Here is a 25908-nt window from a genome sequence, read left to right as displayed (position 1 = left end):
GAGCTCATTTTCTGACAGAACCAAACCACGGTAAGGACCACGCGCAATACTTAATTCAAACGTAGCTCCGGTATGCTGATAAGCAACCTTTTTCCAGATTAGCGAACCCCTATGCTCCGGGTGAAAATGATGTATATCACACCAGGTGGCTTTCGCTGTCTCGTTTTTGAACTCTTACTCGAAATTGTGCTCTCCATGGCCAAAATAAGTATTCAAATGCTGTTCTTCAACTGGGGCATTCGTAGCGCCGCTAGACCAGCAGACATATGAAGTTCATTGAATAAATTTTGATGGAGGCCCAATGCATGACAGGACATGGGGTGTCAGCTCCGGGGTGTTGGTGGGGGGAGAGGCCGTATGTTTACTAGGGTAGTCTGGCAGGAAGTTGGAAAATTGAGACGGTCACTACTTTAAGTGAGCCGTTAGTCCTCTTCTCTTCCACGTGATATTATCACGGGCCGGCGGGTTTATGGATTATATGAGATTGAAAAGGTTAATGGGGTTTAAAGCAGTCACCTTGAGCATCAGCTTCACAGGTCCTGATATTCTACATAGGATAGCTTCCCGATTCGACTTGCTCCGCACGCCAACTTTGCGCCCGAGACCACTTCAGTCTCCTGAATGCCGCATCCAGGTGCTCATGTCATGACCTCGGATGCAGGGAGACAATATTCAAGCGGGATATGGCCAGTTGGTGGGGCTGTTTCGGAGGGAAAGTATCGTGGCGAAGACGATTGTCGAGACTTGACATCTGATCGCTTCCTGGAACCGAGTCGTGCACGGTAGGAGTGTCACCCCGACATTCCAGGGTCTGCCCTAAGCACATCTTCTCGGTAACTCTCGTAATTATTTCTCGGCATTGTCATTATGGTATCGCTATGACAGCCCTTATTCGCGGGGGGTGGCGTGTTTGGAATGTTGATCTGCCATTCAAGGGATCCACATCCAGCCCAAATCCCTAGATCGCGCCAGGACACCCCCTCAACGGCCACCGTTGCTGGAAAACGCCTGGCTTTTTTCGAATTACATAGAACATTATTGAAAGCAGAGGCCGAGGCCAAGCTATCTTCTATTGATGGCTGGTCAATTAAGTGGCTGTCCCGGAGGCGTGGTTAAAATATTCGATGGCTGGCATTTGTGTCCAGCCCTCATTCCACATCACTGCAAAAAATTCCCATCTCCCAAATAATATAAGACCTCTGAATCACCGGTGAATCCTGAATTATCCTCGCGTGTTGAACGTTCTTCTCAGACGCATCTTTTGGGTACTTTCCCTCGTCATTACCTCGAAGTTCGCATCTTGAACCTCACCTGAGACATCCAACCCGACCCGCACCGACCAATTCAACATGTCTTTGCTTTCAATCAGGTCCACCTGGTCTATTATTGCGATGTTGGCTATGCTGCCTTTGTCTTCAGTTTACGCGCGCCCAACCCGCGAATCAGGCACTGTGAGCCAGGTTCAGCCGGCAACAAATATCCAGCCTCGTGACCCAGTATGTTTCCTATGCCCTACTAGGCTGGAGCGATGCTAACAGAGATACAGAGACTTATCCCTGCTGCTGAGAGATATCTCGCCGATGCCTTCGCTGTGCTAGGCGTGTCAGAACCCGAAACTTCCCAGACGCCTATTCCTCTCACTTCCGTTCACATCTCGCTCTGGCAAGACACGCCTGAGAATATCACAGCAACACCCACTGCCAGCGCGACTAAAACCACGCAACCTGCCATGTACACCACCAACATTCGTCACGGAGACGACAAACCCATCGAGAACATCCAGGTCGGATCCGGATGGACCGGAGGAAATAAGCTCCAAGCGTCAGACCTGCCCTTTATCTTCGATGCTCTTTCCAAGGCACTTGACCACCGGTTCCGCAACATGATCGATAGCTCTGACGAGCGAGGGCTGGGAGATGACTCCGGCTCTAATGATCTCCGTTCTGAGATCGGGTTCCTGCGATGAGGGGGTAAACTATGGTATTATTAAAAAGGGGAGTTTCTCGGGATGAACTTATATGATTTGTATTATGTGATGATCTTCATAACTGTATTAGTGTATCGCGATATTCTTTTTTTCCTAGGCAAGGTTGAATACTATAAGAAACTTTGGACTTCTGCCATGTGAAGAGTGACTGTTAAGTATACAATACAGGATAGTCTAGGACGAAGTGCAAAAGGACGAAGGCGGCCGATATCAAGGTTTGAAACGACGCTTCTTCTTAGTAGCACGCACTAGCTGATCTCAATTTTATGAAGCCAAAGGGGCTGCTGGTCCGGCGAAGCCTTGGTCACTGCTGCACCTTTGGGAGTGGCGGCGGCCGTTGCTATTTCACTGCAAGACCTGAATTAATTTTGACCAGGAAATGTCTTTATGAACTTGTAGGTCTCTGAATCGAGAACTTATGAGTCGTCTTCTCCCTGACTGGTAGTGAGGAAAGTTTCCAGGTAGTCTGCAGAATTTCGCACCGTTTTATTAAAGCGCTGGGTTGATCCATACACTCTGCGCGCAGGTCATAGTTTGAGATAAAATGACATGACCGAGGGCGGAACCTTAACTCCGGCGTTGCGTCAGCTCCTGTGGCCGCGCTACCCTTACCTGCCAACGCATATAGCTCGGACACCGATCGTAAGTCCTGAAGAATGTCTGAAGAATTGACCCGAAGCTTCTAACAGTCCACGTGTAACTGAATAAGCGCAAGCGAAGTTGTCGAGGCCGATAGAAGAGGATCGGGGTTAACGATGTGGGCCTAGCGGATTTTGGACTTAGGCCACAGAGCCGGCGATACCGGTTCTATCTCCTTCCCCTCTATAAAAGACCCGTCTGGCGCAAAGCTCAAACTTCATCGATTATCCCTGTTTCGTCAACACCCGATAATATTCCTACCGCCGTACATAATTCCCGTCACATCTCCACGTAATGCCTACCCTCGTCGGAAAGGAAGTCGGTGCCACCGGCTACGGCACCATGAGTACAGCTTCCCCTCCACCTATCATTGAGAAGCCGTCACGCTGACCCTAACGCCAGGAATGACATGGGCCAGCCAGCCACCGGCGCAGGAAGTGTGTTTTGAGACCTTGAACAAGACCCTGGAGCTGGGCGCCAATTTCTGGAACGGTGGCGAGCTCTACGGTACTCCGGAGTACAACTCCATGCACCTGTTGAACAAATACTTCACCAAATACCCCGAGAACGCCGACAAGGTCGTTCTCAGCGTGAAAGGTGGACTCAAGCCCGGCCAACTTATCCCCGATGGCTCAGAGGAGAACATCCGCCGCAGTGTGGATGAGTGTTTGCGTCTGCTAGATGGCAAGAAGAAGATTGATATCTTTGAGTGTGCGCGTCAGGACCCTAACTTCCCCATCGAGCACACGATCGAGATTCTCGCCAAGTGCATGAAGGAGGGCAAGATTGGAGGAATTGGTCTGAGCGAGGTGGATGCAGAGACTATCCGGCGAGCGTACGTTTCTGATTTGTGAACTCCATTTGGATATTTTATGCTGACTACTACTCTAGAGCCAAGGTGCACCCCATCGCCGCCGTGGAGGTCGAGATGTCATTGTGGTCCACCGACATCCTCGAGAACGACATCGCCAAGACCTGCGCCGAGCTTAATATCCCCGTCGTTGCCTACTCGCCTCTGGGCCGGGGTGTCCTGACCGGTGCCGTGACTTCGCTGGCCGACATCCCCGAGGGTGACATGCGGCGACACATGTCCCGCTTCCAAGAGGAGAATCTCCAGCACAACCTCAAGCTGATCAATGAAGTCCGGAGCCTGGCTTCTCGCAAGGGGGGTTGCCCCGGCTCAGATTGCTTTGGCGTGGATTCGCAGCTTGAGTGGCAAGCCCGGCATGCCCACTATTATTCCCATCCCTGGAGGCACCACTGTCGACAAGGTTGTTCAGAATATGAGCGGAGTGCAGGTGCTCTCTGATGAAGAGCTGGCGGAGGTCGATGCGATCCTAAAGCAGCACACGGTCGCTGGGCCGCGCTACTAAGAGAGAATTCTACAGTTACCATGACAGTTAGCTTTGGATCGATTTTTAATATGATGACAATGTCACGTTGATTGCATGAGTCAGATCAAGTGTAGAAGAGTCAACAGTCAGTCTCACAACGCATAAGCCGAAACAAATGCATGGAGACTGTCAGAATTGCAGAATTCTTCTTTGTTGTTCATCTTGTGCATAAACTAGGTAGAATAAAGAATGAAGCTTACCATGATTATTCATAAGATCAGCCAACTGTAGGTTAGTGCAAATAGCGACATGGCAGCAAATCAATTGTGCTGTGTGTGCGAGAAGAGAGAACCGAGAAACGAGAAAAGCGCGAGTCGCGGCTGCGTCTCCTCATCACGTGATGCCATATCACCCGCGTCGGGGAAAGTAAACGCTTCACCCTTGACGTCGCCGTGGCGATACAATCAAACCCCTCGGTGACTTGAGATCAAAGAACCAGGGATCAAAGAAACCCCATCACAATGGCTTCCCGAGACGGTTCCCCCTTTTCCTCAGTCGGCTTTGCCGAGGAGTCAGACCACGAGTCCATCAAGCAAGAAAGCCGCGCCCAGTCACCAACAGGATCCCACATGCCTGCATCCAAGCGCAGACGCACAGGCGTCGCTTCCTGGGACCGACAGACACCACTGTCCTCCGTCCAAGATGAAATCCCCCCACCCTCCCCCACAGCCTCCATCTCCTCCGACAGCTCCGGAGACGTCCCAAACGAACCCAGCCTCCTGGGCGTGCTGGGTAACAACCAAGACGACGATTACACCGGCCAGAGCACCGACCAGGTCACCATATGTCGCTGGGATGGATGCAGCGCAGGCGATCTGGGGAACATGGATGGCCTGGTGCAGCACATCCACAACGAGCATATCGGCAGCCGACAGAAGCGGTACTCGTGCGAGTGGACCGACTGCTCCCGTAAAGGCCAAACGCACGCCAGTGCATATGCACTGCGCGCTCACATGCGGAGCCACACTCGAGAGAAGCCCTTCTACTGCACCCTGCCCGGTATGTTTTAGACATCGCTCCTTGACCCAAAATTGCAAGTCCAGCTGCTAACAACAACCACAGAATGTGACCGTAACTTCACCCGCTCAGACGCCTTGACGAAGCACATGCGCTCCGTCCACGAAACAGATACCCTACGCCCATCCGACCTCAAGGCAAATGCCGGCGCCCTCGGAAATGCCGCAGGCACACCGGCCTCGAAACTGCAGCGCATTCGCCTGAAGCTCTCGCACCCGCCCAAAGAACCCGGCGCCGAGTCCGAGCCTCATGAATCCATCCTATCCACAGGCGCCGCCGATGACGAGGACTCAACAATGCCAGAGTTCGGACCCGAGCTCGGCTTCGACGACCACGAGCTGGCCATGCGCCCGCACGACTTGTACCGCCTGCTGCGGCGACAGATCCACTGGGCGGAGAAAGAGTCCGCGCAGCTGCGCGCCGAATGGGATAATATCCGGCCAAAGCGCGAGCAGTCTTGGCTTGAGAAGGAGGCTATCTTTGACGATGTCATTGACGGCGAGCTGAGGCTGTTCAGTGCTATTGTCGGTGGTATTGGCGGTCCTGCTGCGCCGACGACGAATCTTTCAACTAGTCTGCAGAAGTTGCAGCATCAGCAGCAGCAGTTTAGGAATCAGCAGGAGCAGGAGCAGATGCAGGCCAAGGCTGCGGAGGCCGCTGAGGTTAATGCTGCTGCTTGAGTGCTACATTAGTCCCGGGCTGCATTCTCCCGATATACTTGGGTTTGTACCTCTGCCGTGTTCTTGATTTCGGGGGTGTTTCATATGGCGCGAACGGAGTTACGGAAGGGCCTTGGGTCTGTTTTATCTCATGGTTGAAAAGGGAAAGGGTGAGGGGAATGGGACATCAACTGTACGAATAGCTCTTTTATATGTTGGTGCGCTATTTTTTGCTGCAAACCAGGATGCTTTTTCCTACCCACTCTGGGTTTGATGGGATTGTCAATATTAATGACTATATTCAAATTTTCTGTTTTACCAATTGTAGCCCTGTATAAGTGCAAGAGCAATGATTCTGGACATTACAGTAGATCGAACTGAATTTGAGACCCAATGAGAAACCCCCTGGGGGATCCATTCGATTCGTTCTAGGAAGAAAAAGAAAGGGACTTCTCGAACGAGCTCCCAACCAGCTGAATGATCTTGTCAGATCCAGAAACATCAATCGACGCCGTGGTAGCCACTCCATAGGGTACATGTGCTTCAAAAAAAAAAAAAAATGAAAGGGACAAGAACACAAAATGCCAGCTGCACCACTAGCACTGAAGCCAAAGTGAATGCAAGGATGCCAAAATGGTAAAAAGAAACAAGAATAAGAAAAGGGCAGATCCAGCTAACCCCATGCCGACCTTTCTGAGGCCAAAAAGATCCAGGTCCAGCAAGATCTGCCAGGGAAGGAAATGAAGATGGAAATGAAAACTCCAAAGCAAAAGAACCCCAAGCACGCCATGCAAATATCGTCTGATTCGAATCATATTCAAGTCGGAAGGTCTCCTTTCTGTGCTGGTAATTTTTGGGTTGCGCAATTCATTTCGACGCCTTTCGCAATGCCATGCAACGAGTTGCATCAGTATGTACTTTCAATAGTCATCCGTTTGAGGTGTCATCTCGGTGACGGATGACGAGATTCTGATAGGTAACCGAGAGGGAAATCACTGAACCGGGGTATCCTGCCATTGAGGACTAAGGCCAAGATGCTTTATATGTAGTATGTCATAAGCCCGTGAAAATATAATCTCAAAGCAAAGTGAGCCGCCGACGGCGCGACGGGCAAGGCTCCTTCGCATTATGCTCCGTTGGAAGACTTGGCCTTGTGTTCCTTCACCTTATTGAACATTTGCTGGAGTTTGGAACCGCTGGCCTCCTTGTTAGGCCAGTAGTTGACAGAAACGTAGTCCCTGCGAAAAAAGTTAGTGAATGGAGCACGTCGACTGATAGTCGATAAACTTACCACAGGCGTGTTTCGAGGGATGCCATAGCTGACCCTCCGCCAAGGTTCTTGTTGATAAATTCTCCAATGTCCACAATTGTTTCGCGGAGTTTTTGCGCTCGTTCGGACTTGTTCGGGTAGTACTTGGCCGTGATCATGGGAGCTTCCTTCAACTTCGGCACAATAGGCTTGAAGAACATGAAAGCCATGTCCTCCTTGCTTGAAATACCATTCTCATGGCCCTTGCGACGCCGGAGCTCTTCGTTAGCCGCATCAGAGAGACGGTGACGTGGACGGTCGAGATCATGCCCAGACTTTGGACGATCGTGGCTGGGTGTGTGGTGACGGTCACCCTCTCGGCTGCCATGAGTGTGGGAACGCTGTCGTGAGCGATCGACCTCGCGCTTGCGAGAAGATGGGGCGGGGGAGGCGGAGACACTGCCACTTCCAACGCGAGAATTTCGTTTGTTGTTCCGGTGGTGATTATCCACTGCACGTCTTGCGGTGGCATTGTTTCCGTTGCTGTACTTGTTTCTCAGAACGGATAGCAAGTAGTCAGCGCGGCGGACAAGATGAACGGCGCCAGGGGATTTGGTCGTTTTCTCCTCCCCTTGCGCACGCTGCGTTTTCCGCTCTACCCGGTGCTCTTCCAAAAAGAACTTATCGCCAAGGCCCAGGTCCGTGTCATCGCGAATCTGGGTCCAAGCACCGAATCCGTGACGTGCGATACCGACTAGAAGCATTCCATCTTCTCGTGCACCCCATGGGCAACTATAGTCAGCCAACTTGGTAGCTTCTGGAAGGCGGAACGTCCTGAAATCGGCCAAAGAGCTTGTGATCTTCCTGACGAGACGCATATCCGGTGGTCGATCGACAATTGTCCAGGCATTGAGTCGTTTCACCCCATGATGATCAAACAGAACAGCTTTTTGCTCCTTCTTCGTGATGTTCTTGCCTGATTGCTTAAGAGCATCGATCTGCGCCATGTTGTCGTTGACCAAGGACGCCGCTTTGTCAGTCATCTCGCGAAGAGCAGCGCGCACAGTGTCTCGGTCACGGTTTTGCAACCGAGAATCCTCAAGAATGAGTTCCTCGCAGTCAGCCATGTCACCGAAGCGCAGGAAGGCTCGAGAAAGAGCACGGTACTCCTTCTCGCCAAGGGGACGTCTCGGATCTAATGAGCTATCATCCTCGCCATCATCGACGACAACTTGCGCTCTAGCTTGGCGTTTGGCTTTGCGTTCTTCCCGCGAGTCTTTAGACTCCTCGATGGGCGCTCCACGCTTGCGAGGCCGATTCTCCTCTATTACCTCCTTGAGATATCTTTCATCTGCCTTACGCTTCTCAGCTGCTTTAATCTCTTCGAGTTGCTCTTGAGGAATGATGTCGTCCCAGCTAAGATCGTCGACCTTGATATCCACAAAGTCGAAGGCCTTCAAGAACTCTTCACCACCGTCGGCTTGGATCTGCTCTGATTCTTCAGTCTGGTGCAGCTCTGCATTGGCAAGAACCGAATCGATATCAAGCTGCTCAAGCTTTTTCTGATTGTCAGTTTGCTCAAACATCTTCTGGCCACGCCGCTTGAGAATCCGGGAGATGTCCTCGGTCGAGTTAGGTTCGCCGATCACGCGGGCCATCTTGTTCTGCATGTCCGAGGCCTCTTTGTCGGTGACACCACGCTGGATGGTGATGAACTCGAGCAAAAGCTTGTTGCGGGCTCTCTCGATAACCTCTTCCTCGATCGTGTCTTTCGAAACAAGACGGTAAACACTGACAGGCCTTGTTTGACCAATTCGATGGGCTCGGGCCATGGCCTGCAAATCTGCTTGCGGGTTCCAGTCCGAGTCGAAAAGGACAACTGTGTCAGCAGTCATCAAGTTGATACCGAGACCACCAGCGCGAGTTGATAGAAGGAATGAAAAGTCGGTACTCTCCGGAGCGTTGTAGTGTTCAATGGCCAGGCGACGAGCAGCAGACGGAATGGTACCATCGAGTCGCTGGTATTTGTAGCCCCGGTACTCCATGTATTCGCTGAGGATGTTCAGCATGCCAACCATTTGGCAGAAAATCAAAACTCTATGGCCATCTTCTTTCAGCTTGCGCAGCAGCTGATCGAGCAACATCATTTTTCCACTGCTGGTGATCATGGCCCGGAGGATATCCTCTCGTCGATGGCTCCCCTCTAGAATTTTTGCTTCTGCGTTGGGGAACATAAAAGGATGGTTGCTAGCCTTTTTCAATTCCATCATGATGTTCAGGAGCGATTGCTTCATTCCCCTGGCACCGTCATTCAACGCGGCGTAGTTCTTGGTTAAAATGTTTTTGTAATATTCCAGCTGAACATCGGAAAGCTCAACACGGATAATCTTCTCGGTTTTGGGAGGGAGGTCGGATTCGACCTTGGACTTTGTACGCCGTAGCATGAAAGGTTGAATAGCATCGGTTAACTCGGCCAGTTTCTGGGATGCAGCCTCGGAGTTGAGATCCATGTCGACATCAACCTCAATCTCGCCAGGATTGAGGAAGTCCATTAGGGATGCCAATTCTGCAAGATTGTTCTGGATTGGTGTACCTGTTATGAGAAGCTTGGCCTGGCATTTCCACTCAGATAGCTTCACATAAAGCTGAGAGTCACGGTTCTTGAGACGGTGCGCCTCGTCGATAGCCATGAACTGCCACTTGAACTGTCCAAGGAACGAAGAGTCATTCATGGCATACTCATATGTAGTCAAGAGTACGTTGAACCTCGGCCGCTTGGGATTGTCATCCACCATCAGCTCATACTCGCGGAGGACCGCGCGCGATTTTTCGCTGCCATTGTAGACGACATAATTCAAATCGGGCGTCCAATTATCGAAGGTGTCGGCCCACGCGGGCATTGTAGAGAGGGGAACGATGACGACGAATGGGCCTTGTTGCCGTCGGACATGGCGCAGCCAGTTGATGAAGGAGACGGTCTGCACGGTTTTTCCGAGACCCATTTCGTCTGCTAGCACCACGTTGCGATCTTTGACCCAGTTGAAAGCAAGGAAGTTCAGGCCCTTAATCTGGAAATCCTTGAGCTCGCCATTTTCCAAGAAGCTAGGAGATCCGTGGATAGGCTCGAACGGCTTGCGAGTAGCGGGATTTGATTCATTCCGATCAGAGACAGGGACTCGAGCAGACCTATCTAAGAAACGGTCGACCTCACGCTGTGCGATGTCACTGACCAAGTCTTCCGGTTCCCAGGTACATGAATCGTAGAAGAGTCGCTTCCACTTGACGAGATACTCTGTGCCATTCACACCTTCCCGGTTTCCAATGATGCGCTCGACGTTTTTGTAGTCCTCAATCGCCTCCACGTCTCTCTCGCGATCAAGATTCCACTTTTCCCTGTCCTCAGGAGGGGCTTCAGGGTCGTGTTGAAGACGTAGGTCTTCATGAAGTACCTTTCGAACATAATTATCAACGCGACGCGTGCTCCGGTAGTCGCCGAGAGCCTCATTGGGCACCCAGGTGGCATGGTAGTGAGACTGCTCTTGCCACTTGATGTAAAATTCAAAGTCTTCTCGATCGACAGTAGGATCGCGGGGATCCACGCCGTCCTTCAAGCGATGGTTGAGGACCACATCTACGGCAGGGCGAGTATCCACGTAATCCTGGGGCCAGTAGTTGTCCGCAACTTGATCTGCGCCGTCTTCGAATATGTCGTCCTCATCATCATCTTCGTTGTAGTTGGACACCCTGGCAGCGGTTCTGGTCGAGAAGCGGACTTCAGAAAGTGAAGGCTCCATGCCGGCGCTTTGCTTCAGCGCGCGGCGACGTCTCGCCTTGCTTGCTTTACCGCCGTACTCGTCACTGTCAGATTCCGAGAATGACGAGGCCGTCGCCGACCGCGAGGTCTTCGAAGGATGGTGGGACATTTCCTTGCGCGGACGCTTTGCACGAGGTGCAACGGCATCGGAGTCAGAGTCGGAAGAGTCGGCGAGATGACGCGTTGTGCGCGCTCGACCACTCCGGCGAAGTCCATACAAATCGGGGTTCTGTCTCATGTACTGGGTTTCGTCGGGCGGCGACGATTTGCGCTTGATACCTCGGTCGGGGTGCGGTGATGAAGAGTTTTCACGGCTGGACGCATCGAACTCATCACCACTGTTTTCCATCACCACTTCATCATCTTCGCCGTCGGAGGCCAGAGACTCGGCATCATATGAGTCGTCCGCGGCATCGGGCTCGGGGGAGGACTCGGAGACGGGATGGGACTCGACGGGCTCAGATGGGCTGCGCTCGCTCTTGGCGACCACATCGGATTCAGCTCGTGTATCATGGAGAGCTGGTGAGTGAGGGAAGCCGTTCGGCATTATGGAGGTAGAAGAAGGTTCTTGACCCGATGGGATCACCATGCTAGAGGCTGTGACAGAGGGGCAGTCAGCATTGAAGCTCAATCCCGGCAGGCGGGCACGTCAGATATGCAGAGGACGGTAGACGAGTGGTACGCGACTCGGATGATGGGGAAACCGAAGCTCTCAGGCAGTATATTGGGGTAGAATATCAAGTCGAATGGGGAAGGATGGTTTTTGATGACGGGTAGCAGAGACGCGGGCACGATAGGCCAGGGAGGCCTTGAGAAATTGACATCGATCACGCACCCAGAGAGAACGGCAGCACCAGATTGATAGGACACAGGTCGAGAAGCTTCTCGATCTCGAGTAAAAAAGGTAGATTCTGGATCTCGTGCAGTGGGTCGAAGAACGCGGAGAAGTACCCGGACAAAGAGTTCGGACAGAGCCTCGGCGGTAAAAAAAAATCAGAACCACTTACATTCCATAGCGTGGTGACCCCGCAAGAGGGGGAACTAAATTATCAATTTGTAAAATGAATAGTGGGCGAAAGGCAGGAGGATGGACGAGGTGTGGGTGTAGACGAGACGAGTGATGAAGAACGAGAGTTGGGGGAGGGTTTGATTCGGTTTGGTTTGGTTTGCACGGCCGATCTGTTGCCGCCTGAGATGTCAGGCAGACACAGGGCCCCCCCTTCGGGGCTAGCGTATTCGCTTGACGTCGGACAGGTGGTAGGTCACGTGAGACGAATCCGGGAGTCGGATTATCTATTCAGCCGACCACCCAATTAGAAACATTCAAATTCCCATTAAATAAGAATCGCGGCGCGGGCGGTCACTGGATGCCTCAGGTGCGACAGCCCACAATAAGAAAGAAGTTCAATTCTGCCCCCCCATCACTCATTGCTATTGTTCTCCTGCATTTTGTTCGCTCGAGTCTGCGACACTTGGTGCTCTTCTGCACCCGATTCACTTGGCTGCGGCGGCCTCATATTGCTCGAACTTTGCAGGCTTTCAACTTCATCCTCGAAAATCTTTTTTGTTACCCGCTTTTGATACCTGATTCTGGTTCCTCGAACCGTATCCCGCCACCATGTCTGACAAGCTCACTCGGTATGTCTTGAAGAGGGCCCTTTCAATGGCGCATTGCTAATAGAGTCATTTCTATAGTATTGCGATTATCAACTCTGATAAGGTTCGTCCCAAATACCCCGCTAATCGCGATTCGCACATCCCACCTACGTCTCGTTCAAAGCCGGCTTACACAAAATCTTCTCGAACTACAGTGCAAGCCGAAGAAATGTCGCCAGGAGTGCAAGAAGTCCTGCCCCGTGGTCCGCACGGGTAAGATGTGTATCGAAGTGACCCCCGAGTCGAAAATCGCCTTCATCTCCGAGCAGCTGTGCATTGGTTGTGGTATCTGTCCGAAGAAGTGCCCATTCGGTGCCATTCACATTATCAACTTGCCCACCAACCTGGAAACCCAGGTTACCCACCGTTACTCGGCCAACAGCTTCAAGCTTCACCGTCTGCCCATGCCCCGTCCCGGTCAGGTGCTTGGTCTCGTCGGCACCAACGGTATCGGCAAGAGTACTGCGCTGAAGATTCTGAGCGGCAAGCTCAAGCCCAACCTGGGCCGCTACGATAACCCGCCTGACTGGGAGGAGATTCTGAAGTACTTCCGTGGATCCGAGTTGCAGAGTAAGCCCTACCAGTTGATATCGAGTTCTCGGCGGATAAAATGCTGATCAAGTATAGACTACTTCACCAAGGTACTGGAGGATAACCTGAAGGCTGTGGTCAAGCCTCAGTATGTCGATCAGATTCCCCGTGCTGTGAAGGGCCCTGTCCAGGGTGTGGAAGAGCTGATCAAGGCCCGTGCCGGTCTGGACAACATGGAGGAGATCATGGATGTCTTGGAGCTGCGCCTGGTCGCAGACCGTGATATTGGCCACCTTTCCGGTGGTGAGCTTCAGCGTTTCGCTATTGGTCTGGTGTGTGTTCAGAAGGCCGACGTGTACATGTTCGATGAGCCTTCGTCCTATCTGGATGTCAAGCAGCGTCTGGCTGCTGCCCGCACCATCCGCAGCCTCCTTCGCCCTGATGACTACGTCATTGTTGTTGAGCACGATTTGTCGGTTCTTGACTACCTTTCCGATTTCATTTGCGTGCTCTACGGTCGCCCGGCTGTCTACGGTGTGGTGACTCTGCCTTCGTCTGTCCGTGAAGGTATCAACATCTTCCTGGACGGTCACATCCCTACCGAGAACCTGCGCTTCCGTGACGAGTCCCTCACTTTCCGTCTGACTGAGGCCGGTGACGACTTCATTGCCGACAAGGCCCGTGCTTTCAGCTACCCTACCATGGAGAAGACCCTGGGCAAGTTCCACTTGAAGGTTGAGACTGGTCGCTTCACTGACTCCGAGATTCTTGTCATGATGGGTGAGAACGGTACCGGAAAGACCACTTTCTGTAGGATGCTGGCTGGTGCTGAGAAGCCCGATCACGGTTCCTCCGTCCCCAAGATGAACATTAGCATGAAGCCCCAGAAGATCACCCCCAAGTTCCAGGGTACCGTCCGTCAGCTCTTCTTCAAGCGTATCAAGGCCGCTTTCCTCTCGCCCCAGTTCCAGACCGATGTTTACAAGCCTCTTAAGATTGACGATTTCATCGACCAGGAGGTTCAGAACCTGTCTGGTGGTGAGTTGCAGCGTGTTGCCATTGTCCTGGCTCTGGGTATCCCCGCCGACATTTATCTCATCGACGAGCCTTCTGCCTACCTGGACTCCGAGCAGCGTATCGTGGCTGCCCGTGTCATCAAGCGTTTCATCATGCATACCAAGAAGACTGCTTTCGTCGTTGAGCACGATTTCATCATGGCCACCTACCTTGCTGACCGTGTCATCGTATTCGACGGTCAGGCGTCCGTGGATGCTCGCGCCAACACCCCCGAGTCCCTGGTCACTGGCTGCAACCGCTTCCTGAAAAACCTGGACGTCACTTTCCGTCGTGACCCCAACAGCTACCGTCCTCGTATCAACAAGTACCAGAGTCAGATGGACCAGGAGCAGAAGTTGGCAGGCAACTACTACTTCTTGGAGGAAGAGAACTGAAGAGGGCATTGTTCATGAGTATCACCGCCGCCGTCACAACCGTGACGGCCGCGATTATGAGCGGCGGCGCAATCGGCGTCGCGGCGACAGACGGGTCGGGTGGTTAATGGCGTTTCCAGGCGTTTGCAGAACCGCGACGGTTCGGGGCAGAGGACTGTGCTGCCGCGCCGGGCATTTTCCCGGCGATGGAGAAAGTCTTGCGGAGGATGATGAGGGTGATGTGGACGATGATGATCATGATGGCAATGAAGACTATGGCTAGAAGTTGGTGATTGGTTTCAATCACTCCTCCTCAGCCCATATGGCCTTCTCCGGCCTCTTGAATTCATCGCCCATTTCATCACATGCCTCCTCGCCATTCGCCCTGCAACCTGCTCTTTCCCGGTTTCCGGTCTTATAAATTGTCCGGGTCTTTGGCAACCGGGCGGGAACACCTGATCCGTCGCCGATCTTATTCAAGATCTTATGGGTTGGGTTTATTTGCTTGGCATGGTTTTCACTGGAGTTTATCGTTATGCGAGGGTCGGTTCCCAAAAAAGCTCTTCCATGATACATGATTGATAGAGATGGATTCATTATGGCTGGGGAAGTGGCCAGGCTGTGGTCACTACTGAATAGTTGAGGTTTTCTTGCATCAGTTTGGATATCATGTATATGATTCTAGGCCTGCTATTTGCACATTCTTATATCACTATTGAATCCTTGTTCTCGTTCAAATTGTAGTATCTATCGAAACACTCGCACCCGCGAATCCGTGCACCCAGTCGCAACGGCACATCGAATACCCTTCCCTACGCCATTCACCGTCCCCAAAGCATCAGCTTCCACAGCACTCGGCGCCCATCGAATACAACTCACAAACCCACCATGCCCTTCCGTTGTCCTAACCAACCTCCCTTCCTGCTCCAAATCCCAACACCGCATAGTCCCATCATCCCCAACGCTAAGCAAATACCTCCCAGCCGGATGAAACGCAAGCCCACGAACCCAGTTCTCATGTCCATCCAACGTCTTAATCAACCCACCCCTCGAATCCCACAGCCTAATACTCTTATCCCTCGATCCCGTAGCCACAAACTCCCCCAATCCCTCCGGCCTCTTCGTTCCCGCCATCTTGGCCAAATATCCATAACTAGCCACCGGTGCAAAAACACAACACTCGACATAATTCTCATGGCCATCCAAAGCAGCCCTCACACCACCAGACCCAACATCCGAAATCGTAGCAACCCTATCCCTCCCCCCAGAAACAAGCCACTTCCCGTCAACCGAAGGACTAACAGCATAAACCCAGTCGCCGGCATGTGTAACCTTAACGCAGAATCCAGATTCAACATTCCAGATCCTAATACTCTCGTCTCGACTCACAGAAACGAGTAAATTCCCTCCCTCCTGTAGAAACCGTACACTGGAGACGGAATGCTCATGTCCCGTTAACGTGCGCACATTCGCATATCCGTTCGCCGGGTCCCAGATCTTGATTGTTAAATCACTGGAACAGGATGCGAGAACCGTTTTGTCACGCGTTCCGCCGAAATCGACGCCGTTGGTACTGCGTAGGTGTCCGCGGAGTGTTTTTTCGAGTTCGCCGTGCTCGTAGTCCCAGATTTTGATGCTGCTGTCGTCGGAGGCGGAGGCGAGGATCGAGTGGACTGGGTGGATGGCAATGTCGTTTATTGCGCTGCGGTGGGATTGGAGGGTGTATGTTGCTGTGCCTGGGAGCCAGGTTTTTGGGTCGCGTTTGGAGGCTGATTTTGGATGGGGGAGTTGGGATTGGAGAGTTATTAGCTGGGATTCTAGGTCCATTATCTGCGGTGTGTTAGTGGTTTGGTTTGTTTTTGTAGTTGGATCATGCCAATTGAGGTGATTTATATCAGAAATGTCGTACTTTTCTCTGCAAGCGAGCATTACTGGTCCACTTTCTCTCCAGAAGTCCTTCGTATTTCTTGACCGAGGATTCGGTGAAAGATTCACTTATTCCGAGCTCTTCTCGGAGGGCATCAATACTTTTCGAAGCGTTGATTGACGATAGATAACCGACCATTGCTTTGTGTCTGTGTCCGCATTAGCCGGAATATCGCCCGGTTTTAGAGTACATCCGTACAGTTCTTCGGCTTGCCGCTTTGTCAGTATAGGCGCCATAGTGGAGAGTGGCGCTTCGGTGAGCATCGAACGTGATGAATCAAGGTCGGAATGATTATTTAAATGGGCAGCACTCGCTGCCCCTGGTTTTGAGGAAGCTTCCGACGGGAGATGCATGGACTGCAGCACAGATGCACAGACAAGGGGTCACATGTTCGAAGTCAATAGTGTTATGCGAGACTTATTCTTCTCTTTGTCTGGGTAACCATCGAATTGAACATTATCGCGATTGCTCTATCGAAATAGGGGTTACAAAACAGGCGCCAATTATCTACATGGCTTGCAACTATATATATCGCGGCAGACCCACCTGGCACTACAAACCACTTGGCCACCAAATTAAGAACAGAATACTATAAAGCACTTCAACATGTTCCGAGGTACAAGACAAACTAGAGGGGTAAAGAGACAGCTTCTTATTTAACCCTAGCGTGACTGGCAAGATAACGAGCCAAGCTAGTGAATCCATAGGTTCGTAGAATGAGACAATGCACCTAATCCTCCTCGATCTCCCCCTCCTCACTGCCAGAGTGGATGGCTTTCTCATCCTTCTCCTTCTCAGCACCCTCCTCAGGAACCGCAGAGGGCTCCTTGACACGATCTTTGCGCGGGCCCTTGCTCCGCTCTCTTTCCCGACTATCCCTTCGGTACCGCTTCACTGACCGACTAGCCACGCTCTCTGAATCGCTTTCACGTCTGCGCCTGCGATCACTGCCCGTGCTACGAGCATCACCACCGTAGTCAAGCTCATCGCGACTACCGCGCGGATCTCCACGAGCACGATACAGGCGCTCGCGCTCATCCTCGCGCCGGTCGCCGTCTCGAGGACGCCGTTCATGGTCGCGGCTGTCACGCTCACGGTAGCGATCACGATCTCTGTCGCGGTCATCGCGACGATCGCGCGTTGGTGAGAAACCGCTGGTCTTGCGGTAAGATCGCTCACGATCTGCCATTGCTTTGCGCCGGTCTGCCTCGTAGGCGTCGGGTTCTGGGGAGCGACTGACGCGGCTGCCACCTCGTCGTTCACCCCGGCTGCTGCGGTAGTCGCGGTCGCCACGGTCGTAGTCACGGCGGCTTCGGTCTCGGTCACGTAGCTCGCGATCCTTGTCGGCGTCTTCTTCTTTCTCCTTCAGACGGCGGATGACCTTGTCAAACGCCGATTCGCGAAGCTCGTCCGATTCGAGGACCTTATATTCTTCGTACTTTTCAACTCGAGGTTGCACCTGCTCCCATGTATCTGTAATGCGCACGGGAGGTTCCAGGCGCTTGATCCGAGAGCGCAGAGCGTCAACTGCGCGGCGCTGGTGGCGATCAGCAGCATGCTTCTCTTCTTCATCTCTGCGAAGTGCTTTGTCTTGAATGCGCTGGAATATGAGCTCAAGAATATCCGGATCAATCTTCGAGGTGCGTCGGTCAGCAACCATGATAGAGTTGAACTCTTCATAGGTAGTCTTGGAGGTAACCTCAAAGCGTTTGTCCTTTGGAGAAATGTTAGCGCGTGAAAATTCGCCATTAGGGTAGTCACTCACATCAAGAACGTCCAGCACATCATTGCGAGGACCACGGAGTGCGCGCTCCTCTTCCTCCACCATATCCCAGAACAGGTCCAAGGGAGTCGATCCAGATTGACCCAGCATTGCATGGTACCTGGGATCGTCTTGAATTACCGGGCGGATGTTCATCCACTTACTGCCAGCTTTGATTTTTCCTTGGGACTTCAGCTCCTTCAGGAGCTCCAGATACGCCTCCCGATGGCGGCGTTCCTTCCTGGCCAGAGCGGCCTTCTGCTGCTGGCGGGCATCGTTGAACGTGCGCTCCAAATTCTTAATGTGATTTTCAAATGCGGTCAAAACATCGGACTTGCTCAGGGTCTTGAACTTATCGTCGCCCTGAAACTTGTCACTCGACTCAATAGTCGCTTGAGCCTCCGACCAGCGCGTGTACGGCTCCAGATCCAACGAGTTAAGAATTCCGACCAGCTCGTCCATAGCAGCCTTACGTGTTGCAGATTCCTGCTCCACGTGAGCCTTTTTGAGCCCGGTGACATACTCTTCGAAAAGCTGGCGCCTCTCGTTCTCATCGTCGGTGGCCCGGAAGGTAGTCTCTCCCTCGATGATGGGACGGATTGTCTTCCAGCGACTGTAGTGCTTGATTTCAGGATGCCGTTTCAGCATGGTATTGAAATCTGCACGGAGCTTAGCGAATCTTTCTTTCGCCCGATCCTTTTCCTGCATGCGAACCTCGACCGCATATTTCTCAAAGGCAGACTTGCGGTCTCGCGGGTCTTTGAGGGAGCGGTACTGCGAGTCCTTGATAGTAGCTCGCATGGTCTGTTCCCAAGTCCAATCGGGCTGAACATTGTGTCGCTTCAGCATCTTCATGAAAGCATTCTCGGCCTCTTCGATCGAGCCGTAGGCGGGATCGGGACCGGTGTCCACAGCTGGCGCAGCCACCATGCCGTTTGTGTCAAAGGATCCATACCCACGCCGTTCACGTTCGCCGTATCCTCGATCATATTCATCGCGTTCACGTTCGCGTTCGCGCTGCGGAGGTTGCGAGGAGTAGGAGCTGCCGCCGCCTGCCACGAAAGCGGGGGCACTTCAATGGCATCAGTATGGGTTCGAGATGGGCTTTCCAGGACTAAACTTACGCAGCTGGGGGAGCCGGAGCGGGGGGAGCCTGTGCCAGCGCATTCTTGTAAACCTCGGGCATCTCCCATGTGCTTTGCTTGCTCTCCGTGTTGTACCAGTACTTGCGCCCTCCATCTGCGGTGTATTCCTTCCATGGTTGGTCTGCCAGAGCACGCTATGAGTATCAAAAACAGTCAGTTCACGTTCAAAGAAAGTGGTCGTAGAGTAACTCACCTCAACGGGTGTCATCAACTCCACAGGTTTCGTCCACTGGGTCGCCTTGGTCTGCACGTTGTAGTAATAGACCCTGCCATCGGAATTACGTGCCTCCTGCCATAAGGCTGAGGTACCCGATGAAGCGTTCATTGGGTTCATGGTTGACACTGAAAGGCGAAGGGTAGCGCCGAGTGAAAAAGAGCGAGCGCGCGGATTAAGCTCGGTTTGGGGTGTTTGCACTCGTTTGCACTACCGCGTTATCATCCCCCGTATCGCTCTCCTTTAGACGAATGTTTGTTCACGTATGCGACGACAGCTGTCGCAATGCCTGGCCTGGAGATTCCCGGCGAGTTCCTGCGGCATGCTGTGCTAGACACAGTTGTGCCTCATGCGCCCGCGCTCGACATCGAGGGTGCCCTAACTTCAGCCCTGGAGGACGGCGCCGACGATCTCCCCTCAGTTCTCTCTGCAATTCCGCAGCGATCCCTGCTCTTCTTCGGTATGTAGTCATCCGAGCTCATATTGTTCGATGTCTTGCTAATCCAGAGCTTTGTAGACGAATTCCTTCCCGTTCGCATTGTTCTGAGACTCTCCGACTGCACAGAGTCTACCCTAAAGCATTACCTGCCTCGTCTTGAAGTCAAGCTTGATGTTTTCGCGGTCGACCCTGCCGAGTCTGTCGCGGAGAATCCGACTCCGACCCGAGAGATTATCTTCTCTGGCTTGGTGAATACCGATGAGGAACCGTTGGTGGTGTTCAATGAGTTTGAGGGCGACGATGGGACGGGGAACCATGTATACCTCATATGGAATATCGAAACCTTTGTCAGTGAGTTAAGACTTGAGGGATTGGCGGTGGAAAGCTTGCTAACGAAATCAAAGAGCGACCTCGGAACCGCATTCAGCATCCGTCGCTATTGTTTATGGCCTCGGCCAGCTTGAACCCTTCTGAGGCCTGCCGACCCGAGGAACCCGAAGACGATTACCTCCCTCCGCTCATTCCTGCCTCGACAAATATGTTGCAACCCTTGTCTGGCGACAAATCCCTCTCCCATAAAGAGCCCTTTCTCCCCGCGTCAAGACTATTGCGCGTGGTACCGACAACCTCCAACGAGGACCCTATATACAATATCCAGCAGAGCCATGGTCATCCATTCCGCGTGGTACCTGCTGCAAGTGCAAGGATTCGATATTCGCGACTCAGCTCTTATAATGGTCTTCCCCAGACTATCGCCAGTCTTGATTTTGAAGTGACACCGTTCTTAAGCTGCGAAGTATCATTTGATAAAGCAGATATTCGCCTGTCCGAGGGAACCATTGAATCTCTTTCAAATACTTCAGGCCTTACCCTTCCTCTAACCTGCCGCCCTCGAGACGATGTGACCTTAATGTACAAGCTGACCCCCGAGTATGGACCGGAAACCAATCCATCCTCGACTGCCATCATTAGCACGCTGGACATCTCTCTCGGAGCGGCCATCCTTCTATCCGAAGACTGCAAGCCACGCATTGCGATGGAATGGAGGACCAATGTTGATTTCTCCATGGCCCTTAATCCCACTTTTGGCGGCCCCAGCCAAGCTCTGCAGAGAACCAATCGACCTACCAGCCTACCCATGAACTCAAGCCAGCCGGGAGCGGCCCCGAACAACCGTAGCTCATTACGGGAGCGAGCCTACTCTGTCACAGATGTGGGTGTTACTATTTCATTCTCCGGACCGAGCCGCGTGCAAGTCGGGTCACCATTTGCTTGGGGCGTGTTCATTGTGAACCGCTCGAACATCCCTCGGAAGTTCGCACTGATTGCCATTCCGCGGCGGAAACGTATCGACCCTCGGGGCCATGTTGCGCGACCGTCATCTTCGTCCATCTCGAGCCGAAAGGAGAACGAGGTGGCCGAGGCCGTGACAGACGACAATATCGTGCATGCGATGCAGAAAAATGTGGCAGGACAAGAGGCCGAGCTTATCAGTTTGAGTACTGATATCCGCGTCGGGTAAGTCGATCAGTCTCCGCTTTCCACTGATTCAAACGAACCTTGGAAGCTGATATACAAGTAGTCCTCTCCTGCCAGGAACCTGCCACTCGACTGAGATCAAACTCCTTCCTTTGGCCACCGGCCCTCTTCACCTAGAGGCCGTGCGTCTTGTGGACGTGAACACGAATGAAACGACCGATATTCGAGACTTGCCGGACATTCTCGCCGACGATCAGCCTCGAGCATCTACATAAAAGAAGCACTGAATTACTAAACTATGTACATTGAGCAGTAAATGAAACTTCAGTAAGAATAGGAGCAAGTTCGTATGCCTCTAATCTAGGGCTTAAGAGCCCAAGGCTGCAGTTGGCCAGGTGACTGTGATGGAACGTTTAGTCATAAGCGGAGACTCGCGCATCCTCCGCCTTCGATCTGGGGTAGATCTTCCCAAACTGCTCGTACAAAAGATTCAATAAATCCCTTTTGCTAACCATCGTCTTTTCCAGGGGGAAAAAAAAGGCCGACCGGTGGTGCACCCCAATCATTCTGAGTGGTTCGTTCTAAATTTGCGTCATACTGGCGCGCGACAGCCCAGAAATTCGGCCAGAATTCTTTTGCCTTCGCTCATCATTCCATAAAACGGTTCACGCCCACTCCCTTCCCTCCCCACCATGATTACAGCCATGAAGCGAAAAGTCCTCGATGGGCTAAACAGGAAATATATCCATGGTCGCGTGGTGAGCACTCTCTCCTTCTATGGGATGCCCGATCAAACCCAGACTGACCCGGTCGCCTCCTATGCTATAGCCCCTCCTGCACACGATCATCTTCCTCATCGAGATGGCTGTAGCTACTCGCCTCGCGGCCAAATTCAACACCTACTATGCTGAAAAGCCAGGTATGCCATTCTCCCCCGCCGTCCCGCCCCATCCGGCCCCCGGTGCGACCGCTCACTAACGTGTCTGCTTTGTTAGTTCTCACGACCATGGTCACCAACGCCGTAAGCCTCCTCCGACCTCGACAAACATATCCCGTCGCAAATGGAGAAAGGTTATTGACAAGCAGACGATTATAGGTGCTTGGTGGCGTGGCCGACACCGTTGCCCAACTTATCACGGCATTCCGATTCCGCTCGCAGCAACGAACACAAGAAGATAACGATTTCATTTCGATAGAAATCAATGATTTGGACAAGCAGAAGCCCCCTGCTATCGGGGAGCTGGGATATGCTCGATCCTCGCCACCACCATTCGACTTCGAACGCCTCACTCGATTCATGGCATATGGTTTCTTCATGGCACCGGTGCAATTCCAGTGGTTCGGCTTCTTGTCTAGGACGTTCCCTCTTACCAAGATGAACCCTAGCGTCCCAGTTTTCAAGCGCGTGGCCTTTGACCAGCTTATGTTCGCGCCTTTCGGTATGTGGTAGTATCGGCAATCTCGAGGTTTGTACTGACGCGATCGGGATAGGTCTGGCTTGCTTCTTCACCTACATGACTATTGCCGAAGGTGGAGGCAAGAGAGCGTTGACGGCAAAGTTCCGAGATGTGTACCTGCCGACACTGAAGGCCAATTTTGTGCTGTGGCCGGCGGTACAGATTCTCAACTTCCGGGTGATTCCCATCCAATTCCAGATTGTAAGTCGCTTTCGTACCATCGGTGTGTCCGGACTAACAGACGAACCAGCCATTTGTTTCGTCCGTTGGTATCGCGTGGACCGCATATCTATCGCTCACCAATTCCTCCGAGGCGTCTTGAATACGATCGCCTCGGCGAATGTCACGATAACACGATCCTCATACACTGCTCTCTTCCATCTCCACGGATTCTTTGTTCAGGCGTTCCGGTTGCTTCGGCCTTTCTGGCTTCGTGTACAGGGGTATAAATTCTCGCGCGGGGCGGACCGGTTGCATCCAAAAGGCCTTCTTTTGCGCATTGGGTGATCATTCGGGGTACACTTGTTTATTGCGGTCATTTGAGATACTTTTCTCGTCGCTAGGTACCTTAGGGCTATTGCTGTTTTTTATTCAAACCCTCGGGCCTTTCACAAGCGTGGCGCGGTCATACTCCGTAGCGGCTATGGACACTTCCAGCCGGACCAATCGAATATCAATAGCGCAGCGATCTCCCCAGAAGTCCCGGACTCCGAGGCTATCGAGGACCCCAGTGTGTCCGGGCTGTTCCGCATCAACGGGAATCTCTGACATCAGTCCCGCATCAGCCCGATCTATGAGGCCGGACGATGTCGGGTTACTTAGAAGCCCGGTACTGGCGCTTTATAGACTACCTGAAAGTATACACAAACCTCTATACGCGATCCAAGTACCGACCACGGGTCCAATACATCATCGGTAAGTACCGTGGTTGCTACCACGCTGGCTGCGGACGGCCTCCTTCACCGGCTGCCCCACCACAACTGCCCCTCCAACCTTTACCTGGCGCGACTCACCGTGACCTGATTAAGAGTCCTTCCTATATTCCAAATCCCCTCTTCCCTTCTGGCTTCCTTATTCTCTTTACTCCGTATATTCCGTCCGTTGTCGAGGTATTACCTGCACACTCTTTGAAGCTTCAAACACCCCACTGACATCACAGACTTCTTCCCGCAATGTCTCTCTCCAACAAGCTCCCCATCACCGACGTCGACCTCAAGGACAAGCGTGTCTTGATCCGTGTATGTTCCCGGAGCCCCATAACTTCTTCCTGGGATCCAATGGCTTATAATTACTCCCCAGGTCGACTTCAACGTCCCTCTCGACGAGAACAAGAACGTCACCAACCCCCAGCGCATTGTCGGTGCTCTCCCCACCATCAAGTATGCCATCGACAACGGCGCCAAGGCCGTCATCCTGATGTCCCACCTCGGTCGCCCCGACGGCAAGGTGAACCAGAAGTACAGCCTGAAGCCCGTCGTCCCCGTCCTGGAGAAGCAGCTCGGCAAAAGCGTCATCTTCACTGATGACTGTGTTGGACCCCAGGTTGAGGAGACCGTCAACAAGGCCACCGGTGGCCAGGTCATCCTCCTGGAGAACCTGCGCTTCCACGCCGAGGAGGAAGGCAGCTCCAAGGATGCCGAGGGCAAGAAGGTCAAGGCCGACAAGGAGAAGGTTGCTGAGTTCCGCAAGGGCCTCACTGCTCTCGGTGACATCTACGTCAGTACGTGCACACTCGACCCAATTCACTTCCAACCATATGCTAACTATTCCCTCCAGACGACGCTTTCGGCACTGCCCACCGCGCCCACAGCTCCATGGTCGGCGTCGAGCTCCCCCAGAAGGCCGCCGGTTTCCTTGTGAAGAAAGAGCTCGAGTACTTCGCCAAGGCTCTCGAGAACCCTGCGCGTCCCTTCCTCGCCATCCTGGGTGGCGCTAAGGTGTCCGACAAGATTCAGCTGATCGACAACCTGCTGCCTAAGGTGAACAGCCTGATCATCACCGGCGCCATGGCCTTCACCTTCAAGAAGACCCTCGAGAACGTCAAGATCGGTAACTCCCTCTTCGACGAGGCTGGCAGCAAGATCGTCGGCGACATCGTCGAGAAGGCCAAGAAGTACAATGTCGAGATCGTCCTGCCCGTCGACTACGTCACCGCCGACAAGTTCTCCGCCGACGCCACCGTCGGCACTGCCACCGATGCCACCGGCATCGCTGACGGCCTCATGGGTCTGGACGTCGGCCCCGAGTCCGTCAAGCTGTACCAGAAGACCATCGCCCAGGCTAAGACTATCCTCTGGAACGGTCCCCCCGGTGTCTTCGAGCTGAAGCCCTTCGCCAACGCCACCGAGAAGACCCTCGACGCTGCCGTCAACGCCGCCCAGTCCGGCTCCATCGTTATCATCGGCGGTGGTGACACTGCCACCGTTGCTGCCAAGTACGGCGTTGAGGACAAGCTCTCCCACGTCTCTACTGGTGGTGGTGCCTCCCTCGAGCTCCTGGAGGGCAAGGAGCTGCCCGGTGTTGCTGCTCTGTCCAGTAAGTAAATGGCATAAGGATATCCTGTTTGAATCTTTCTTGAGATTTGAATCGGGGTTTTCCGGGCCTCCTGGGTCATTTCACGACACTGTAATGTACACAGCCTACATCGCTTTATAAATCAAAATTCTCTTTCAAATTCACTCTGCTCTTTTATGGCCTGTCACTAAGTTGCTTGTGACTGGTAGATACGAGACCGAAGTTGTGACGGATCGCCCTGTGAGGACCGTGGAGTCGAGTTAAGTACCTTGGTAATCACTTGGCTGGGAATACGAGGTAGCTTTGTACATAGCAATAATAGCCATACGAAACCCAAGTAGGAATAGGAACAGCATAAGGTATGCACTTGATTGTAGCAGAGGCGCAACAGGCCCCGGTCGTCATTAATTCATCCTTGTTCTCTCAGACCAGCTCCACCTTGCCCGAGCAAGCACGTCTCAGTACACCCGGACTGGTCAAAGATCCCTTAGGCGCAGTCTCATCAAGCAGTCTCAAAATGCATGCCTTGGTAGCTGGATCCCATTTTCTCCCATCAATCTAAACAAGGGGGGTATAGTATAGTGTGTATTGCGCG

General features: G+C 52.8%; 10 protein-coding genes across 10 annotated transcripts; 7 read left to right on the top strand and 3 right to left on the bottom strand.

The window, feature by feature from the left end:
- Window positions 1-1349: 1349 nt before the first annotated feature.
- On the top strand, window positions 1350-1966 carry N7498_004155 (uncharacterized protein; the record flags this gene model as incomplete). The annotated part of the gene is made up of 2 exons (XM_058451217.1): window positions 1350-1496; window positions 1547-1966. The coding sequence occupies 2 exons, from the start codon at window positions 1350-1352 to the stop codon at window positions 1964-1966; spliced, it is 567 nt and encodes a 188-aa protein (XP_058310679.1).
- Window positions 1967-2920: 954 nt separating this feature from the next.
- Window positions 2921-3999, top strand: N7498_004154 (aldo/keto reductase family protein; the record flags this gene model as incomplete). The annotated part of the gene is made up of 4 exons (XM_058451216.1): window positions 2921-2972; window positions 3029-3461; window positions 3518-3767; window positions 3811-3999. The coding sequence occupies 4 exons, from the start codon at window positions 2921-2923 to the stop codon at window positions 3997-3999; spliced, it is 924 nt and encodes a 307-aa protein (XP_058310678.1).
- Window positions 4000-4481: 482 nt separating this feature from the next.
- On the top strand, window positions 4482-5717 carry N7498_004153 (C2H2-type zinc finger protein; the record flags this gene model as incomplete). The annotated part of the gene is made up of 2 exons (XM_058451215.1): window positions 4482-5019; window positions 5083-5717. The coding sequence occupies 2 exons, from the start codon at window positions 4482-4484 to the stop codon at window positions 5715-5717; spliced, it is 1173 nt and encodes a 390-aa protein (XP_058310677.1).
- Window positions 5718-6818: 1101 nt separating this feature from the next.
- Window positions 6819-11348, bottom strand: N7498_004152 (chromatin-remodeling ATPase CHD1; the record flags this gene model as incomplete). The annotated part of the gene is made up of 2 exons (XM_058451214.1): window positions 6819-6934; window positions 6988-11348. 2 exons carry the CDS (start codon window positions 11346-11348, stop codon window positions 6823-6825), a joined length of 4473 nt encoding a protein of 1490 aa, XP_058310676.1. The 3' UTR covers window positions 6819-6822.
- A 1029-nt stretch (window positions 11349-12377) lies between these two features.
- Window positions 12378-14397, top strand: N7498_004151 (ATP-binding cassette domain-containing protein; the record flags this gene model as incomplete). Its single annotated transcript, XM_058451213.1, has 4 exons — window positions 12378-12397; window positions 12455-12479; window positions 12571-12985; window positions 13043-14397. 4 exons carry the CDS (start codon window positions 12378-12380, stop codon window positions 14395-14397), a joined length of 1815 nt encoding a protein of 604 aa, XP_058310675.1.
- Window positions 14398-15123: 726 nt separating this feature from the next.
- On the bottom strand, window positions 15124-16566 carry N7498_004150 (WD40 repeat domain-containing protein; the record flags this gene model as incomplete). The annotated part of the gene is made up of 3 exons (XM_058451212.1): window positions 15124-16206; window positions 16286-16451; window positions 16502-16566. The coding sequence occupies 3 exons, from the start codon at window positions 16564-16566 to the stop codon at window positions 15124-15126; spliced, it is 1314 nt and encodes a 437-aa protein (XP_058310674.1).
- Window positions 16567-17033: 467 nt separating this feature from the next.
- On the bottom strand, window positions 17034-19544 carry N7498_004149 (snoRNA-splicing protein PRP40; the record flags this gene model as incomplete). Its single annotated transcript, XM_058451211.1, has 4 exons — window positions 17034-18017; window positions 18069-19137; window positions 19190-19344; window positions 19404-19544. 4 exons carry the CDS (start codon window positions 19542-19544, stop codon window positions 17034-17036), a joined length of 2349 nt encoding a protein of 782 aa, XP_058310673.1.
- Window positions 19545-19690: 146 nt separating this feature from the next.
- Window positions 19691-21617, top strand: N7498_004148 (TRAPP trafficking subunit Trs65 domain-containing protein; the record flags this gene model as incomplete). The annotated part of the gene is made up of 4 exons (XM_058451210.1): window positions 19691-19884; window positions 19942-20214; window positions 20268-21381; window positions 21446-21617. Exons 1-4 carry the CDS (start codon window positions 19710-19712, stop codon window positions 21615-21617), a joined length of 1734 nt encoding a protein of 577 aa, XP_058310672.1. The 5' UTR covers window positions 19691-19709.
- A 417-nt stretch (window positions 21618-22034) lies between these two features.
- Window positions 22035-23121, top strand: N7498_004147 (Mpv17/PMP22 family protein; the record flags this gene model as incomplete). Its single annotated transcript, XM_058451209.1, has 6 exons — window positions 22035-22100; window positions 22171-22261; window positions 22338-22363; window positions 22439-22781; window positions 22834-23000; window positions 23050-23121. The coding sequence occupies 6 exons, from the start codon at window positions 22035-22037 to the stop codon at window positions 23119-23121; spliced, it is 765 nt and encodes a 254-aa protein (XP_058310671.1).
- Window positions 23122-23971: 850 nt separating this feature from the next.
- On the top strand, window positions 23972-25342 carry pgkA (phosphoglycerate kinase pgkA; the record flags this gene model as incomplete). Its single annotated transcript, XM_058451208.1, has 3 exons — window positions 23972-24037; window positions 24099-24519; window positions 24576-25342. 3 exons carry the CDS (start codon window positions 23972-23974, stop codon window positions 25340-25342), a joined length of 1254 nt encoding a protein of 417 aa, XP_058310670.1.
- Between the last annotated feature and the right edge of the window lie 566 nt (window positions 25343-25908).

Source organism: Penicillium cinerascens (genome assembly GCF_028974065.1).
Source record: "Penicillium cinerascens strain IBT 15544 chromosome Unknown contig_24_segment0_segment0, whole genome shotgun sequence".
In the NCBI taxonomy this organism is placed as follows: domain Eukaryota; kingdom Fungi; phylum Ascomycota; class Eurotiomycetes; order Eurotiales; family Aspergillaceae; genus Penicillium; species Penicillium cinerascens.
The sequence above is the reverse complement of the archived record's forward strand: the minus strand, read 5'-3'. Positions and strand labels throughout refer to the sequence as shown.